The sequence below is a fragment of the Mchenga conophoros genome, linkage group LG10 (genome assembly GCF_057382185.1).
Source record: "Mchenga conophoros isolate Kocher_MC1m ecotype Shallow Benthic linkage group LG10, M_conophoros_male_GT1.1, whole genome shotgun sequence".
Taxonomy (NCBI): domain Eukaryota; kingdom Metazoa; phylum Chordata; class Actinopteri; order Cichliformes; family Cichlidae; genus Mchenga; species Mchenga conophoros.
Genome location: NC_140535.1, coordinates 15115549 through 15135004, shown reverse-complemented (window position 1 = coordinate 15135004; position 19456 = coordinate 15115549). Strand labels below are relative to the sequence as shown.

Genomic DNA, 19456 nt, shown 5'->3' with positions numbered 1-19456 from the left:
ATGTAATCAGTTTTTTACTATTACACAGAAATTTTCATATAACTAGCTGATGGACTGTTAAGCTATTGCATTTCTAAAAATTCACCTTCATCTGCCAGATGCTCATGCTGCAGTATCTGTCTCTGTAGACTCACATATGTAGCGATCATTATAGAATTTAATAGGTGGGCTCTAAAGTTTGTTATCTGAACAATATTGAAATATGGTTGTAATGTATCCTTAAGTTCCAGAGTTATGCTCCTGAATAATAACCAGAAGAGTTCTTACAGAAAAACTTGACTAAATTTGACATTTGTCCATTACTTTATTACTTTATCATTCAATACTATTAGACATTTATGTGAAAAATGTAACAATTTTTGAGTTTTGGATCCAACCAGAACATCAATGATACTAGTAGCTCACCCAGTTCAAGATTCATGACAATTAACAGGTTAAAATGCCTGTAAAAAGGACAAAGGTGACATTAATCTTGAGAAGAGTGTGGGCAAAGACCCGTTAGGTGATCATTGTGTGTAAGTTTGTTTAAATTCTGACCAATACTTTAGCAGGAGGCGTGAGTCTTATGAGCTGTGGTTGGACAAATGGATGGGTTATCAATGGACCCCTTACCATGGCATAAGCTCATTGGTTCTTGAGCCAGATGAGCTTAAAAAGCATGTTTGTTTTTTTTAAATGGTATAAATGAACAGCTGAACCAAACCTGAACAAATTTCTTCAAAAAATTCCTGAGACAGTCTGATCATGAAAAGGGGAAGGATGCGGGTTTAAAACATAATGTCTTCAGTGATGCTATCATCAGAGAGGAGGCATAAGAAGCTGATATTTCAGTGTAACAATGCCACATTTAGTCTTCTTATTAACTGTCTGTATTTCAGGTAGTTTCCATTCACGATTTGAAGTCATTTCTTTATGTCTAATCTTTTTTTGAAGTTCAGTTCACCAGAAAATGCGAGCTGTTTTATTTGAGGTGCTGTTACTTTGTTATTTTGGTAATGCACATGGATCCTGATGGTTGACAACTGTAGCACAGCCTGCAGCCCTCTGAGGTTCATGTTGATGATGATGTTTAATGCAAAGCTGGATGCCTCAGGGCATCTTGCACGCCTCCTGCCATGTTGTGGTACAGCCTGATGTTGTGTGTTGCGAACAGCTGCATGCCATGTAAATACTCTTTAACCCAGTTTTAATGATATTTGGCACGAATAGCATCCCGCCCAGAGAAACACTCTCTGCTGCTGAACCAAATATGCCAGGTCCAGTTTGGGGAGGAAAATAAAAAATTCCCCCGCTTGGTCAACCGCACTGAATATTCAGTATGTCTCGTGTATTTCAAGCACCCTGAAGTACCAGACATTTTTCAGCCTCTGACCTGGCAATCACTTTGTTCCTTGCCAAGTAATTTTTCACCCTTACAGCCACTACACAGAAATTCTTCACAGAAAGTGCATTAAAGACATAGACTGACTGAACAGGCAGACAGACAGACACTTTGCTTTTATTCTTTATTCTATGGTAGAGAAAAAATGTTCTTCTGTGCGAAGACAAAAAAGTGTTTATTTAAAACAGTAAATCCCTGATTTTCAGCTTTTTAAGCTGTTTACTTGGTAAAGAAATGCTCTGCTTTAAAGTGTTTCTTATACAACATCAAGTCATTGGTTTCTTCCTTTTGTTTCATCTCACTGGAAATTCAGATAAAACTCGTGAGCGTTAAAATGTACCATAGTGTATGTGATATTTTATGTGTTTGAAGCTTTTCATTTAATGGCCATTCCTGCACCAGACTCTATCACTGTTGTCACGAGTTATTTACTTCTGTGTGCACAACACCACCAAAATAACCTACAAATTAGCAAACCCTTAGGTCTTTCTACATGTTTTCAAGTTAATCACAAGGCAGAGCATTTTTTTTTCTTCATTCGTTTCCTTTGATGTAACTCGTTTGCTTTAGCTGCCATTCCTACATCCACTTCTTATGAAAAAAGATGCTCAGATCCAGTGAACTCTGCTCTGTGTCTTTTTGCTGGAGTACTCCCTACTGCCTTAATTATAAATCCCTCAACTATTTATAACATGCCTTGTTTTTTTTCACTTGGTGGTGTTTTCGTCCTTGAGTATTAAGATATTTAACAACTTTTCTTTATGACTTGTTATCTCATTTTCCTGTAAGAAGAGATGGTGGCAGTAATCTGGGCCATCACAGACAAATCTAGTTCAATGCAGTTTCTCTAAACCCTCAAAGGAACGTTTGTGAACAATCAGCCGTAATTAAGTTGCTCTACACTGTGCCATAATAAATTAAATGCATTAACAATGTTTAAGCTGGTTTAAGCGATGTTTATGAGTAACAGTGGAGTTTTAGCTCAGCATGTAACTCTACTGCAGTAATGTATTGCCTACTTAGGCTGCTGCAAGAGTCCATCCTCTGTTTGAGAACACCTATTACTCAGTCCTACCCCACATACTAATTTCGGGCAACCAATACATCATAATCGTGTTGTTTAGAAAGAGCTGAGAATGTCTTGCAAATCAGTCTGCAAAATCACTCAAATCATTTATACTATACTTCAAGGCCCTATTTCAATTAGCTGTTTCTGTGTTGGGCTTATGTAATGCTAATATTTACATTACTATGACAGGCTAAAATAGCTTCCGTAGAAGTTTTGTTTGAATACATTGCATTTTCCTTTGGTGCCCCATGAGGAGCATGACTCTGACTGACGCATGCTTCGGTAAAATGAAAATCAACTCTGCATTTCCACTTTTTCTCCAAAACATGGCTGCATTCAGTGGGTGACTTGACTGACTGAAATGAATCTGACTTGAGCTGTGTAATTATCATAAATCTCGCTGTTGCACACACAAGTAGCAATTATTTTAAACAATGGGTGCTATATTTAAATTCAACGCTACGGAAAAGTGAAAGTTGAAAGTTTTTTCCCTTTCATTTCTGCTCATCATGCTGTGTACGCTGCAGAAACAGACATTTTGTGCAGTTATGCCTCTCACTGACAGAAACAATGGCAATTACTTTGGCTGATAAGTGCTCATGCTGAATCTGGGGACAGCTGAGAACAATTTGAGGTCAAAAAGCCATGTATTGAAATAAAAAGAATGAACAGCAACATCCCCACTTTGAGCCTGGATTATACACTTTATTATTTCCATTTCCCATCTGCTTTTCAGTTCTTTTCTGCTATCTATTAAAAAAAAAGAAGAAGAAGGCTAAAATTTGGTAGTTGCATTCAGGTGCATCGCAACTAGCAAGAATCGTCTAATTATCAAGAAAAACAATGTGTGTGTACCACTAGTTTCTAGGAACGAAAACAGAACTCTCGCTAGCACAAGTTACCTTTTTGAAGCAGGTACCTCTTGATCTGCTTTTAACAGAAAATCCAACTGACCCCATGATAGCCCTCAAAAACTACTACGAGAGACACTACAGCCAGTATCCTAGACAATAACAGTTGAGCTGCAGTGGCTCATAAAAGCACTGAACTGCAGGAGCGTATAAAACAACAGCATGCATTCATAATTTCTTTATGTATGTAAAAAATATGTCAAAATTAAACAAACATTTGCATAAATAATCTGCAAATGCAATGCAAATAACGTGCAAATTCAAATAACACAAATTTTCTTTTAAAAACAACAATAATAAGGCAGAGAAAGAACACGACCATACCACTGTCTGATGATTGACCTGAATGACTTCATCTCCAGCATGGATTTTCTTGCAGCGGTCAGCCAGTGACTGATGGAAAAACAGAGAGACCGAGTCATTAAAAGCAGCTCTGATTCAAGTAAAGTATAAATAGTGAACGAACAGTGAGGTGAAACTCTGCAAAGGTGAGCAGAAAGACATTTGCACTTACTCCCTCTGTGGTGCCGGTGATCACATGCAAACCATCATATGTTGATTTGATATACATGCCCTGTGGGAATATAGCAGATATGTAAATGACTGCCTTGTAAAGCACAGCATTAGGAGTCAGCATCATCTGCACCTCAGCTCAGCCCCGCAGTCATTTACAGTACAGACTACTCCATATTTGCAAATCTCCATTTGTTTTAATCTGCTTGTGGTGCAAAACTGGTAGAAAATCTGGGTTTTTACTCAGTGAAAGCCTGAGAGGGAAAGTGCTTTTATACACATCTCAATTTGTTTCAGTAGTCTTAAACAACTAGAGGAAAGTCATAAAATATCACACGGGTGCACTTTCTTTAAATGCACAGAACACTCTGCAAACTTGTGTCATGTAACGAGTCCCTCGCAAGCAGATTAAATCAAAGATAAATGATTGTTTATCTGCAAATACTTTTAGTCTGGTGCTGCAAAAAGAAAAAAAAAAACCTTCAAGGCTTTCACTAAAAGGGGTCAAAAGTACAAGACAAACAAACACACAACTATTTACACACAGATATGCATGAAAATACATGCATAACTATGTGACACACACACACACACACCGAGTCACACGCAGAAACGTAGAAGCAGCATGCCAGTCTTCAAGATGAGTGGAAGAGGTTTATTTTTAGGCTACTTGACCCACTGTTGTGTTCAGGTTTCACTGAACGGATGAAAGAACTTCCATGCCCAATGCTAGCGTTTATGTGTGGGGGGTGGGGCTTTCACTGTGGCCCCAAGCAAGGAGCTTGTGCCCGAGTGTAGGTCAGTGCAAAGATGGAGTCCAACAAAGGGGAGCGTTTATATACAGTGCAAGAAAAGTATTCTCTGCTTCTAAACAGTTATATACAATCCTAAAAGTAAGTGCTAACAGAATTGCCGGTTGCTGTATTCTATTTGCTTGCATTTCACTCATCTGAATATGGCCAATATGTTGTTTTTATGTCACATTTTATCCACTGACTCACATGCCCACCAGCTCAGCAAAACCTAGTTTGGGGTCAGCTAATGTGAGTTACATTAGATATCGTGCTGAAAAGCAGCACGCAAGGTTTAAAATCTACAATCCATATTTCAGATGTTCTGTTTGCTTTGAAATGCAATTTTGGTCATTCCCAGAAAACTTGACATGACATTATTATCCCCAAGTTGAAATTCCAGAGATAGATATGACAAAAAAAAGTAATCAAAAGAAAAATTGTATGCCTACTTCTTGATGCCTCTACAGGTATGTACAGATAACCAAATATATATACAGCTGTAGTCAGGCTTGACCAAGCCTTTAATGAAAATAGCCTCTGTATGCTTCAAAAAGTAAGTGTGTGCTGTTCCATTAGAAAACTGTATTTATAAAAACTTTAACTGGAAAATCAGGCAAAGTTAGTACTGGGCTTGAGCAGAAATATGTTCGCAGTGAGTAAGAGAAACGCTTAAGAGAATTTGCACATGCCATATTTGTATAAAACAAAATACTCTGTCATGCTGTTTAATCGTCATTAGTACGATTCACATTAGTAAGTTTTGTACTTTACTGTTTTGGCTTTTCCCTGTGTTCATCAAACCTGAAAAACAATTTAACATCTTGATATTTTAAGTATATTTCAAGTTTGTGAAAAGTATATTGAAATACTTGTTATGTGTATTTGTTATGTACGCCTTGTTACGTATAGTGAAGTACAAGGTGTGTATGCCTGGGATTACTGTGTGATAGATGAACCACTCCTAAGAAATACCTACAAATTTCTGCCTTTCCTGTAATTATTAGTTAATCAGCTATGTGGCTATGTAGTCTACATAAAATGTGTCATTTATTTCTTGACTTATTATAGTATCTTTTCAAACTAATAAGAATTTATTACGTACTTATTATTATTTTACAATAAAGCAGCATGAATGTTTCTGCTGGGTTTCTGAAGCTACACCAAAAAAATCCTTTAAAAAAGTTCTTTCAAATCTAGATTTCATAAGTCTTGAAAAAGTGAGATACAAAATCTGAGCTGGATAATTAAAACCGAACCCCTTTCCCCAAAACGGGTGTGATTCTGAGAGTCTGAGGGAGGGTCACTCTTACCAAGCCTTCAGTGGATTTTATGTTGGGGAGCTGCACAACCTCCAAATGTGCAGACTGGGACACCATGGGATCCGAGGAGAGCGAGATAATTTGGTCGCACACTTCAGACAGTGTTTTACACTGCGGAGGACACATTAGGGATAAATACAATCTTCAGGCTTGCACATATTAGTTTAATTATTTCTTCGATAGAACAACATTTCAAACTCACCACATTCAGGATCTTGTTTTCTGTTTCATACACAGAGCAGTCCTGAGGAATATTCAGAAAGCACTGTTACCTCAAGAGAATTTGTCAAAATGAAGTTATTATTGGCATTTCTGCTGTAGGTGGATATAAGCAAAAACCGAGCAGCTTGGCACCTATAACCCCCAACACTCCCACACAGGCAGGCACAAACACAAAACAAATGAATCACCAATGCGGAGGCACATCTTTCCCTCTCTCTTTCACTCTGCCAGTCTTCCTCTCTCTCAGCCTTCAATTATTTTCCCTTTTGCCCTCTTTCACTCTCACTTTTAATGTTTTCCCACTTTAATTTTTCTCTTAACTCTATATAAACATTATATTCCACAGAGCCCAACCTAAAACCTGTATAGTTCTCTTAGTTTTAACTGGTCTTTAGAGGCTCTATATGACTGACAGACCCAGATACAATAAAATGAAACTGCAGTTTATGATAAGCATCTATCATTTCTATCACTTTAGAATATATTTTTAGGTCACTCTTTGAGGTGGCTCTAATTAGGATGCTGCTTTACATGAAAGCATATCTGACAGATGAGAAACAAGTTGTGAAGTAGTCAAGTCCAATTTCAGCTTCTCATTATCACTGACAGCTGCAAAATCTAAAACTAATAAAAAAGCAGGACGTACTGAAAGGGGAAAAAATTGTGTAAATGTATATCTGCTTTAGGGTTTAGAAAGATTTTAAATTTATGCAGGGAATGAAGAAACATTTTTGAGATTTCATTTTAAAAATCATAAGCACATTTACCAAAGAACCAGGTATTTTTCCAATTCTGCCGTTATACTTTAATATGGATCAGCTTCCTTTTTTCTGACAGAGGCTTTGTGATGATCCCAAGTTTGCTCTGTACAGTATGAAGTAATACAGTACAACAGGATATGATACAATAAATCATTTCATATTTGTTACCTGTTGTACAATTGTAGTGAGCTCAAGACATAGCTGGATAACATTGTTTCTGGTCACAGAGTAATCTGCCACTGCTGCAAATGGAGATCTGAAAAAGAAAGAGCACCTGGAATGAACCATTAGATCATTCTTCCTTTGAGACTCAGTCACTGGTAAATTTTACATATTTTTTTTTACCAGCATTTCTCCCTTTACATTTTAGGATTCCTCACATTTCTGCCTATGTTAGTCTGTTTTGGGGTTTTTATTTTGGAATGTGACGTCTGTAATGCTTTTAACACATTTAATAATATTCACATTTCTCCTAAGGCCGAGAGCAGCTGACGTAGAGCAGAGATTATTAGTTGCTGTTCTGCTTTTTCCAAATAACCTCACAAGTGCGTCCTATCCACTGTCAACAAACGCAGCGTCGACTCCCACGTTTCTATTTGTACAATTTGGTCAACAATTAAGCATTTTCAAACATGAAATGAAACACGGATTAGTGAATTTTAATTGGGATGAATGCTGTAAATCATGTCAGCTATAATGGGGGAAAGGCAAAGCAAATCACTTTGTTATTTTTGCTGAACGTTGTCAGCTTTGAACTTCCAAATTCATCAAACACAAACAGACACAAACACACAGACTGGCACAATCCCACAGGGAAGCAAGGATAAAGAGACATATAAATAGACTTTCTCGGTGTCTTTTTGGCCACCCTGTCAAAATCTACTTATATAAGACTTTTACTCGTCTTTTCTTGTCAAATGATTGGTCATGGACATTACACAGAAAAACAAAACCAGTCTGTATCTGTTAAAAAAACAAATCCCAAATCAGACTACATGTACCAATGCATGTAAACAGGACTGTCTCATTCCTGTTTGATGTCAGTTATATATTTATAATTAATTCAAATTATTATTATATCTTTTTGCTTGCAATTAGCACGGTTGTAAGTTTGTATCTAAGACGAATCTAAGGAAATGTATGCAAGAATATACCCAGTATGCATATAAATATGTGTCCATGTGAACCTGTATTTATGTGTTTGTGTATGTAGTTGTAAATGGGACCAGTACCTGAATCTACACAGCTCTGTGGGGCCCTTTTTCACAGTGTGCGTCCACATGTTTACACATGACTTACCAAATGTTTAAATTCATCTTTTTGCAAATCTCACCTGTCAAGCCACGCCAAAAGGCTTTTGGCAGCAGCAATGAGGTCCACCACTGAAGTTAGAAAGTCGTTGGGCAGCTTGCGGGTGGCTCGGCCGTCATAATGGCCACTGCGCCGCCTGCCTGTGATGAAATTCTGCAGGTTCTTGGCAGATGCGTTAAGCTTATGAGAAAGCGTTTTGAGATTCTCAGTCTCCAGCCCATAATTCTAGAGGGGAGAGGAAAGTAAATTCACTGTGTTTGACCAGTTTGTCAGTGTTTGCTTTCACTGTGACACATTCCAAGAATATCCCCAGCCTGGAGATAGAAACCAATTGTTTTCTGATGGCACTTTATGAATAGGAATACTACAGCCGACCAGCCCACCACGCTCCACAACAGAAAGGCTCCACATATGATGAAAATGTGTGAAATCAGCTGTCACTTTGCACGCCTGAGCATCGTTGAGCGCTCATTACACTTTGCGGCTAACTGCACGTGTAGGCCTATGGGCAGCTATCATGTCATGGGTTTCTTGGGAGGGGAGAGCGCAGCAGGAGGGCCACTAATCATATTTAATACAGCAGTGCCTGAGAGACTTAAAACTAAATCCCAGTTACATAAGAAGCTTTAGGGCTGAAGCAGGGCCCCCTGTGCAGCGATGCAGGATGAGTGGACTTTAGATTCAGATTGCATCTGTGACCTTAGGCTGGTAATCTCCACCCAGTTTTTCTATAGATCTCAAGAGTTAACACAAACCCAGGTCCAACTTTATTGCACCTTGTCTCTGTTATTTCTGCTTCTCATTTATCATTTACCATCTTTTACTTTTATATTACTGCAGTCTAACTTTCTTTGGTTCAAAAACAGAAAATTTGAATTAAATACTGGAATTATATGTGCAAGTGAATATAAAAAAACCCTCAAAATAAAGGAAATTATTAGGAGAGAAAATTATTTAGCTGGATGCTAAAGACACCTTACAAAAAGACTTTACATTTTCATTTCCTCTTGTGGTAAACTGGACAGCATGGCCAGAGTAAGTATTCTCAATTAGATGCAAAGCATTTATATGATTCACCCTTACACCCCCTACAGTGGGGCAGGGATAGCTCAGTAGGTAGAGTGGTGGCCCCATGATTGGAAGGTCGGGGTTCGATTCCCCTGAACAGCTACCCTGAGGTACCCCTGAGTAAGGTACCGTCCCTACACACTGCTCCCCGGGCGCCCAATGGCTGCCCACTGCTTCACTGAGTGAATGGGTTAAATGCAGAGAGGGATTTTCCCCACGGGGACCAATAAAGTACACTTACTGAGCATCCAATCCAACACCAAATAGTTCTTTCGTGTAGTTCCTGTTATATAAAGTGAAAAGTTTCCAAACCCCAACATAATCAGTACAAACTGCTTAACGGTATTTGTCCCTTATTTCAAACAGTTATTTTATAAATAATCTAAGAGTGAGTAAAAGAGTAAAAAACAATAATAAATTACTTCATCAATCAAATCGTGTTTTCCAGAGTAAATAAATTGTAACATTTTCACTGCAAATTTTAAGCACCAATATGGACACTTTTAGTAAGTAGGGTCTAAAAATATGTTCACATTGACGGACAAAAGAGAACATTTGGGAACAGCTATCCTGGGAAAACCTCCATTTAAGAAAAAATGTTCCTTAAATGAAGCAAAGCCTCCAAGCTAGTTCAGAAACACAGCTCAAGCTGCTCTGCGTCACTCTCCTTGCATCATATACCAAATATACCTTCCTGATCTGGTGGTCTATTTAAGCTACATAACTTTCCATCTCTCCGTCTGACATGCTAGTGCCGCTGCCGAATCGCCCCTTTACGCTCCAGGGATATATTTGCTCATGAGTCCCCAGTTTTATATGTAACATATTTGCACACAGAGACCAGAATCTGCTTCCAGTGCATTTTTTAATCTGTAGCATGCTTCTGATGATTGCAGTATATATTCGTTCATTTTAATGCCGTTCATTTGGCCATTACATGACTGACCCCTAAATCTTACATTCTCGTGTTAGAAACAAGTCGAGGTCTCTACTCTGTATGCAGTAACATCCAGAATGAATATTATAAGGAGAATAAATATTATGCTCCAGCTACTCCAGCTGCACATTAGCCAAATCAGCAGAACAGCAATCTATCATGCTGACACTAACAAAACTTGTGTTTTGGGAAACTAAGAGCAGAAATCCCTTCGAGATGAAGCAGTAATCCATGTCAACACTAACGACAGTTGTAAGATTTGCCTGTGGAAGATCTTTTGGCCAGATTAGTAACTCTGGTAGATTTGCTGTGATGTTTAAAAATTGGGGCCTAAAGCAATCCTATCTACATCCACTTATTCCTGGAATGACTGATTTCGTTAACTGACAGTCTTTGCAGTGATAATAACAATATAGAAATTGCATCATTACTAAATATATCAACTGCTTACTGGAAAATATCTTTATTCTGTAACTTGTTATCTTCACTGACTTGTTAAATGATTTCACAGAGCTGCAGAGGTGCCAAATGTTCGACAGAAACTTCATCCGACAGCACTGACTTTCCAAAGTGACAGTAGAAAGTAGTGGGAAGATGGTGTGGGAAACTTGGACTCACCAGAGCACAGAGTAAGTCCACAGCCTCCAGTATCAGCTCCTGGTGGCCAATTCTGGATACTCCCAAATCTTCCAGCTCCTGGTGGGTGATACGCAGCAGCTGCTCCCCCCCTACTTTCTCCTTCTCAAAGGTCTTGATGTACTGCTGCAGGCAGTCGTCCAGCCCTTGGGGGAACACAAAGGACAAGAAAACTTTCAGCACAGCTCAAAAGCATGAATTTTTATTTGCAGACTGCATCAGATTTTCAGATTTCTTGTGAAACCACTGTTTGCATTATGCATTCTAACAGGACTTGATATCACTTGCTTTGCCAGAATATGTGCTGTAAATCTGTAAAGTGTGAGCACAGGTTGTATTTTGCTGTGTGCGAGTGTGAAGCAGTCTGTGTCAAGACAAGAAATCTGACACACTCCCCCTCGTCAACAGTTCTGAGCTGCATTTTCAGCTTCAAACCAGAAAACGCTTTCAGCTAGAAAGAAGCTATGTAGGTGTGCTCGAGTTGTTTTACATATCAGCTACTGCAGCAGGTGTGAAATCTTTTGGAGAAAGAGTTGATGAAGTGCAGCAGACGAAAACAAACTAAGTGATTCTGTAACTTCTGTCTGCGTCAACAGACACCCTGAAATGTATGACTAGAAACTGTTTTCTAAAAAGTATATACACAGGGTAAATCAAAAACTTACAAAAAAAAAGAAAGTCTGTTACCAAAGCATCCCAAGAAAAGCCTTCAAAAAATACCTCAAGCCGTGATGAGGGGGCCGAGCAGTTCAGTAGGTGATAAGGGGACCTAACAGTCCCCATGGCAACTTATTTTGATCATGTTAAAAGCATGGCTGTGAGCTCTGATTGGAAAAATGTGTTTTTGCTTATTGCACATCCCCAGTGGTGATTTTTCTTCACGAACAACCAAAGGAAGGACTGCAAAGTCCATACACCTGTTCTGAAGAAAATACATGTTGCCACTGCCTTACGATCTTACAGTTAGGTTGAAAGGTCTCATAATTAGTTTTAAGGCTAATAATTCAAGAGGTATCTGCTTATTGGAGTCCCAAATAATGGTAAAAGCCACAAATTTGCAAACATGCTCTGGAGTCCACGTACCACGCTTGGTTTTGGTTTTGATTGATCAAAGCATTGAGGAGGTAAGACCTCACTTCCAGTTTATCAGTTTAGCTCATACTTAGGCCAGTACTTTTGAAAAGTTAAACTAAAAAACTAGGCTTGATCTGAAGATCATCTTTGCCAGTTTTTGTATAGACTGTTTTAAGTCTGTCACATTTTTTGTGATAATCTAATATGGCAGCGTGTCCCCGGAGTGCGATTTGAACTTGAAAGGTTGATCTGAGGACTTGATCATATGGTTGAATGGTTAGGAGAGGAGTGCATAAAAGCAACTCTAACTTTAACTCGGTACCTCAGCAGAGCTGGCAATATCATCAAGGACCACTCTCACCCCAGCAACCAACTGTTTGAACTATTACCGTCAGGCTGACGGTACAGGTCACATAAAACCAGGACAAACAGATTCAGGGATAGCTTCTTTCCCAGAGCTATCACCGTAGTAAATAAGCACAAAAACAACTGAACCTATTCCATACCGTCACTGTCATTATATTATGCTGCTATTCATACTGTCATCATATTAATGCTGCTATCCTGTATATATTGTACATACTATTGTTTGAGTACTTACGATTGGTTTTTTTGTACTTTTTATATTTTACATTTATATTTATTATTGAAACTTGCACCAAGGGAGTGGCACTCCAATTTCGTTGTACTCTGTACAATGACAATAAAGGCTATTCTATTCTAACCCACTGGTCCTCGAGGTGTTAGCATTAAACATTGAAAAGAATCAGGAGACTGCCGCAGTTATTGATGGCGTGTCTCTGTAATGCATGAAAGTATTTACTTCAGAAGCTGCACTGTGTCCCGATGATGTAAATTATGTTGCAAATCGAGCATGCAGAATCATGTTGCATAAACTAAACCACAATTTGATTTATTTTCTATATGAAATTTGATTTGATAATTGATGTTTCTGCCTCAGGCTTCCTAGAAACTCATTTACTTATTTATGTTTTATTCACTTTCAGATCAAGCAAACACATTAATAAATGAGCTACAAGGGAGCAGCTTTTGTATTGCTTTTCCTATACATTTAATCTTCTCAGGCCCTATTTCTCCCTTTTCACTCTCTTTCTCTTTAACACACACAGGGTTAGTTCTTTCCTCATCCTGTCTTTTTATTGCAGTGGACCAATCATATACATGTGTCTCAGTGCTAAGCTTCAACCCCATCAAGCATTCAGATCAGGTTTAGCTGGCAGCTAAACGGTCGAGAGGAAACATAGGGAGTTTCATGGTTTTGCATAACATTTAAAGGCTTAACTAATGAGCCTCTTTACCAAGTTAATTGAGACTCATCATGTCAATGAAGTATTCCCCATGTTGCCATAGAAACCACAAAGCAGGTTTTTCGGCAGGGGTTCTCGCTGACCGTGGGGTAATATAAAGAAATAAGAAAAGGGAGAACATGATAGTTTGCAAAAAGTGACTACATGCTAGCATGAGATATTGAGCTGGTGAAGTTATCAGCTACTTTAGCATTTTATAACTCCCAGAGCGTTTCACATTTCTAAATGACATTATAAAGCATCTTGTGGATATGTGCTGTATAAATGATTTTTACTATAAATAAAAGGGGAACATGGCACAAAATGGCACTAATAGTCTCTATTCTCTATTTTTCCATTGAAATCTGCCATGTTTTGTTTCATATTTTGCTGAAAGCCTTGTGCAAAAGAACAATGTGCAATAGAAATCCCTTTTTGGTGGAATGGAAAGACATCTCAGCCACATCAATTTTCCTGTCTCTTGCATGTCAGTCAGATTATCAGGCACGCTGAGGAGAAATTAAAAGCACAGCGTTGACACATTATGATCTCCATTCTAGATAATCCACTGGCATTGTAAGGAGAGAGAGCTCTTTAGGGCGGTTAAGCATTGTTATTATGGATCTGTGTTGATCTGACTTGTCATTGATCGCTGTCGTCGTCTGTGTTAGACAAGAAGACAGTGAGGGTTTGCACTGAAAGATAAAAACTGATATGCCTTGCAAGACAACAAATATGTTTAAAAACACCCAGACGGTACAAAGTGCAACACTGCATTGAAATGCACATATTTTATGTGTTTGCACTGATACCCTTCACCTAGTAAGAACCAATTTCCAGTCAAGCTGGAATTCTTTTCGCTTTTGTGATGAGGATCTATTCTTTAAAGCAGCTTGGGAATAAAGCGTCTAGCTCACACAAAACACTAACAGGGGGTGGAGAGTGGGACTGTGGGAAGGTCACGGGGTGCCCCTATTTGGCCTCCTGTGACATCACGGAGCGGGTATGGTAATAATGGAACCTGTGAATGCTAACGACAAAACGCTGCCAGTCCTCCGGGTTCGATAATGGATGCGAGACAAGAATGAAACCCCCTCCACCCCATCGTTTCCTCTGTTTCAGTGTCTCTCTGTGCCACTCACTCCCTCACTTTAAATTACCATTACTGGGCTCTAGGCACAAGAACTGTCTCTGCTCCACTTGTCAGATGTGGGACACTGAAGAGTCCTCTCTCGTTTCCAATCTCCACTCCTTGCTCTTTACATACCTCACTTGTGCCACCAGCGTATTTACAGATCATCTTGGATCTCATTTAAAACTATTGCGGACATTCAATTTCAGCCCATCTCAGCGTCTAATCATCCCTGTGTGTCTCTATAAATAAAGCTGCACATGGATCTTGTTTCCTTTCTGAGCAAGCATCCAGTCCTAAACAGCCTGTTTATAAGGCCACATCAGATTGAGGTACAATCTGTAATACACAACTCATACTAAGAACCGTCTGATCCTTGCAATCATGACATATCTGAGCCAGCAGAAAAGGCCTACAGGCTTAGAATAATAATGCTCGCTTGTGTGTATGTGCATATGTGCGTGTGTGTGTGTTGAGGCGGTAAAGATGCAGGCCTATGGATGTGTATGTTTCATCTGAAACAGGCCATTGCCTGACACGTGAGCACGTGGCTTTGAAAAACAACACACATCGCAGGAGCGCTTATGTGAGTTAAAAGACAAATACACAGGCAGATCGCGTCCTCCCACTGAGTTTAAGGTCTCCTCTTACATTTCTATCACATTTCCCCTCAAAGTACCAACTTTGTAATGCAAAGAGACAATAAAGCAGCATGGCTAATGAGAAATCTGTGCCCTGAAAGTATTCCTGACAGTCTGTGGAAGTAAATCCTCCACAGCTGTTTGGGACATTTATAGATCTTTGGAGCCTGAATAAGCGGACAAATTTCCTCAAAGGAGCCGCTCATCCGACAGCTGTACTGAGACTAGCGGATGATGAATTAATTGCAACAACAACAGTATGTCTATCTAACCCCTTTCCAGTCCTCAATTCAGTCTAAATGTCACAGTCTCTCTCTCTCAAGAAGAAAATCTTAAAAGTGCTTCATCACCAAACTGAACCTCATTATTCTGCTGGAGGATCCCTGAAAAATGAAAAAAAAAAAAAGAGGAATGTTTTGATTCGCATTTAAGTGATTTTTGTGGGGATTTTATGTTTGTTTTGTTTTTTTTGAGTGAATAATCTTTATGATAGGCCTCAGGATTTAGGTACCCTTGGGAGGTTTTGAAACTACGAGAAGCTCATCTAAGTCAGCTGTGACTTCTTAATGACTTGAGCATCTGTGGATAAACATATCACAGATGGCTGTACAAGCTCTGATAGTGTACTGCTCTCCCAGCTCTGTTTTTATTCTGTGCACATGCAAAGCCTGGTCAATAACTCGAACCTCTTTTTCTTTCCTCCTCCACACAGATTCTGCACCCAGATCCAGCGAGAGGGGGAATCATTCGTGTGTAATTACTAGATCTCCGCTACAACCATCTGCGAGGCAGCCTTATGTTAACAATGACCACCGCAGGACACAATAGACGGGTTTTCCGTGTAGAGCTGTTTGAATCTGAGAACATCTTTTTTAAAAGGAGTGGGGGGGGCAAGACGTCTGCAAGCTAGAAGTGCTTGAAAAAAAAAGATCGATTAACTGATTTAAGGCTGTGATTAAAAGCTTCCCGAAGCTGCAAGGCGACGAGGCGAAACCCCGAGGCTCAGCAGGTGTTTTGGCATCTCGAGTCAGTCTGTGTTGAAATGCATTTCAGCGCAACACCACACATGCGATTCACTGCAGCGCAGCAGTTTAATGGTCATCGCGTCTGATGCCTTACCTTTCATCCAGTCAACCACCTGACTAGAGCTCCACTTGCTCACGGGCTCCATAACCAGTGCCATGGTAGAAGTTTGTCTTCGCGCTTGACAAAAGAAAAAAAAATCCCACGCACACACACTCCCCACAAACCAAACTCCCCACCCAAAACGTTAAAAAAAAAAAACAAATAGAAAGAAAATTAGAAAAGATATTAAAATAGGCTTGATTCAGTGACCATCTAAAGTCTTCTGTGATTGGTTTGAGTATTTACAAACAAATCGAGGTAGGTCCAAAAGGTCCAAAATGTCGCTGTGAGAAGCCCGAGTGCAGCTCGGCGGACTTGTGCACATTCATGTGCTCTTCACTTGCTTGAAAGAGCTCTTTTACTTGTGATTCATGTCAGGCTCGGATGCTGGTGGGTCGCTGCTGCCCGACCCCTCTTCCAAAATGCATCCCAGTACCATCCAGAGCGGAGAACAACGCGCAGACTGTTACTTCACACTGGCGTCTGGGAAGGATGGGTTCGCTCTGAGCATCCTCCCTCATACACAGACATGGAGTCATAGCTTTCACCGCGCGGAGTGTACCCTCTGTATGTGGTGTGATTAATGCCACAAGAAGCCAGGAGGAGTGCGAGCGGGGTGGGGTGGGGGCTGTTAACGGGAATGAAGGGATCCAGATTATAAGGGATTTTGATAAGAAGAAGTGCTGGATCCATGTAAAGCTTTTGGAGTGGCAGAACTTATTTGCCATGTTTTTAGCAAAGCACTCAACCATCAACCACAGCCCACAGGAAAGCAGTGGTAATAAAAATGTAAATAAAAAAATTAAAAGCGATTTGTATATTAGCTTGTATTCTTTAATTAGAAAAACCCTACAAAATCGTATCTAGAAAATTGTGACTCTAGTCAAGTATATAAGTTTTGATAAACATCTAGAAAGATAAAGATACATAATAGAGCTTGGGACTTAATTCCAAAATCTTTCTGGATCATTTGAAAATTGAATTGTACTTTTTATTTCTTTTGGTTAAATATCAATAAATACTAATTTTACCGTTTATCTTCAGGGGGCTACAGTTCAAGAAGACACCCAGACCCACGAGTCACCAGTGTTTAGGCTAGAAACTAAACCCCGCTGATTAATCAGTTGGCTAATTTTACTGACCAGTGGTAGATATTTGTCAATTATCTATTGACATGGTATTTATAACAGCTGATAAATTAAAAATTGAAAAGTAAAGAAGAGATGGAAGAAGCATTCCATGAGTGTTGAGATTGCATAGTTTGTCCACCAGAGGGTGTGCTGCATCGCCTGTTGGCCATATTTCTTTGTAACACAACAGAATCAGGCAGTGTGTAAACAAGTAAATTAATAACTACAGACAACAAATATTACAGAAATCAGCTCCGTCTTCACCACAACAGATTTGCATTGAGGCGGTCCAACTGTAAATCTACTTCTCCACTTTCTCATCACTCCTGAACAAAATCTTGAGACTCCTCCACTTGGGGCAACGACTCATTCCCAGCTTAGGATGCTGTTTCCACTCATTCCCAGCTGAGAATCAAAGCCTCTTTAAATCTCATCCCATCCACTTCACACTCAGCTGCAAACCAATCCAGTACGAGCTGAAGGTCTTCGCCCCATGAAGCCAGTAGCGTGTCATCTGTAAACAGTAAATGTGTATCCCGAGGCATCTGCGTTAGACATCGAGCAGTTTTGGCCAATGACAACTAGAAATGAGCCTTAGCATATGTATCATTTTTTATAAAAATATTTTATAAATACTTTAGTTTGTATTATTTTTAGTTTCAATAAAATGCTAGGTCCAAAAAACACATTAGAAAATCTAGTACTCACAGAAAGAGCCCAATGAGACACTGTCAAATGCTACTGAACTGAGGAGTCAATGCCACACTTGACCCTATTCGCTATTATGCAATAAGAACCTGAAACCATGTTTTCAAATGCAGATGTGGTTGTCTGTGTTACTGTGTTCGTGTCCATGTTTCCATAACAGTTTGCCAACCACACCACTGTGGTCACATTTAAAAAAAAAAGTGTTCACTAAATTAGTTACACATATAATGTTTAGGAAATGCTGCACTTAAAGGGACCTTTGTCGTTAATATCCTATGCTTTCCCCCACAGGGAATAAGCTTTAGCAGCACTGATAACAGGCATGCTGCTTGGGAAAAGAGAACAGCCTGCTTTTTGTCTTCTGAACACTGCCGCAATCTGACGACGACGCGTCATTACACATGCCACTAACTCCACTAGGCAGAGTGGGTATTCTGGGAACCACTTCTCCTCTTTTCCTTTCAGGCCCTGGGGCACTAATCACCCCTCATACAGCCCACTGTTTCCTCCTACTGTCTTTGTCGCTGCTCACGCCTCCATCACACAAAGCGCAGTGTAGTGGAAACAACGATCACCACCGAGACAAGGATGCTGACATGTGCCTGTGTTTTTTTTTCATGTATGGTAAACAGCTTCGGGGGGAAAGCTTAGTGCCTGGAAATGGTAATTCTGCATTTTAACTAAGTGCAGTAAAACATAAATACACATTTTTTTAAAATTAAAATATAAATTAACTGATGAGCGCATATTTCATTCGGTTGCTGTTGTTTTTTACTTTCTATTACATTAATTCACATTCATTAAAGATTATATATATATATATATATATATAATGAAAAATGGCGCAAAAAAATTACAGGAATTAAAAAAAATACTCCTCTTAAGGTTAATGAACAACATAATGTTGCTTTTTTTTTTTTTGATGTCAGAATAAGCACCCAGATAGGCGGAAGTAGATTAAGCTGGGATCCAAGATCATTGCAAATAATAGTGGTACTCCCAGAAGAACTCAGTGCTATCAGGAAACAGTCCTTATCATTACACAATTGCAATAAAGCATTTGCATTGCACTCATGATATAATGTATGAATTATATCAAAGCAAATTATGAATTTACTTTGTTGAGGTGTTTGTCCTCTTTTTGTTGATATCTTTTTAAAAGGAATCATGAACTAGGGAAGACCTTAAATTGGTGTGGGTGGGTGGGTAAGGATGGGGGTGTAACCTGTTAGGTTGCCTGTTTATTTAAAATTTTTAAAAAAAAATGGCAGCAGTGCCTCCATAAAGTAATGCAATAGGAAGCAACATATTATGCTGCCATGCCAATATCTTGCCCCATCGCTCAGCATACAGAAAGTGTGAAACTTAATCATTTCACTGGCTACAGCTCCTTTAAGCAATGTTGGATTTTTTTTTT

General features: G+C 39.2%; 1 protein-coding gene across 6 annotated transcripts in view; it reads right to left on the bottom strand.

The window, feature by feature from the left end:
- The window catches only part of LOC146565535 (connector enhancer of kinase suppressor of ras 2-like), a 31319-nt gene extending 14569 nt beyond the window's left edge, over positions 1-16750 (bottom strand). Inside the window, exons 1-8 of one of the 6 annotated variants that reach the window (XM_085288709.1) lie at positions 16196-16750; positions 10905-11068; positions 8304-8506; positions 7139-7244; positions 6190-6231; positions 5979-6098; positions 3876-3935; positions 3686-3754 (exon numbers count right to left, since the gene is read on the bottom strand). In XM_085288709.1, coding sequence (XP_085144835.1) covers positions 3686-3754; positions 3876-3935; positions 5979-6098; positions 6190-6231; positions 7139-7244; positions 8304-8506; positions 10905-11068; positions 16196-16259 — 828 coding nt within the window. In that variant the 5' untranslated portion in view covers positions 16260-16750. The remainder of the gene's footprint in view (positions 1-3685; positions 3755-3875; positions 3936-5978; positions 6099-6189; positions 6232-7138; positions 7245-8303; positions 8507-10904; positions 11069-16195) is intronic. The other 5 variants (XM_085288706.1, XM_085288710.1, XM_085288705.1 and 2 more) reach the window with 5 other exon arrangements.
- Between the last annotated feature and the right edge of the window lie 2706 nt (positions 16751-19456).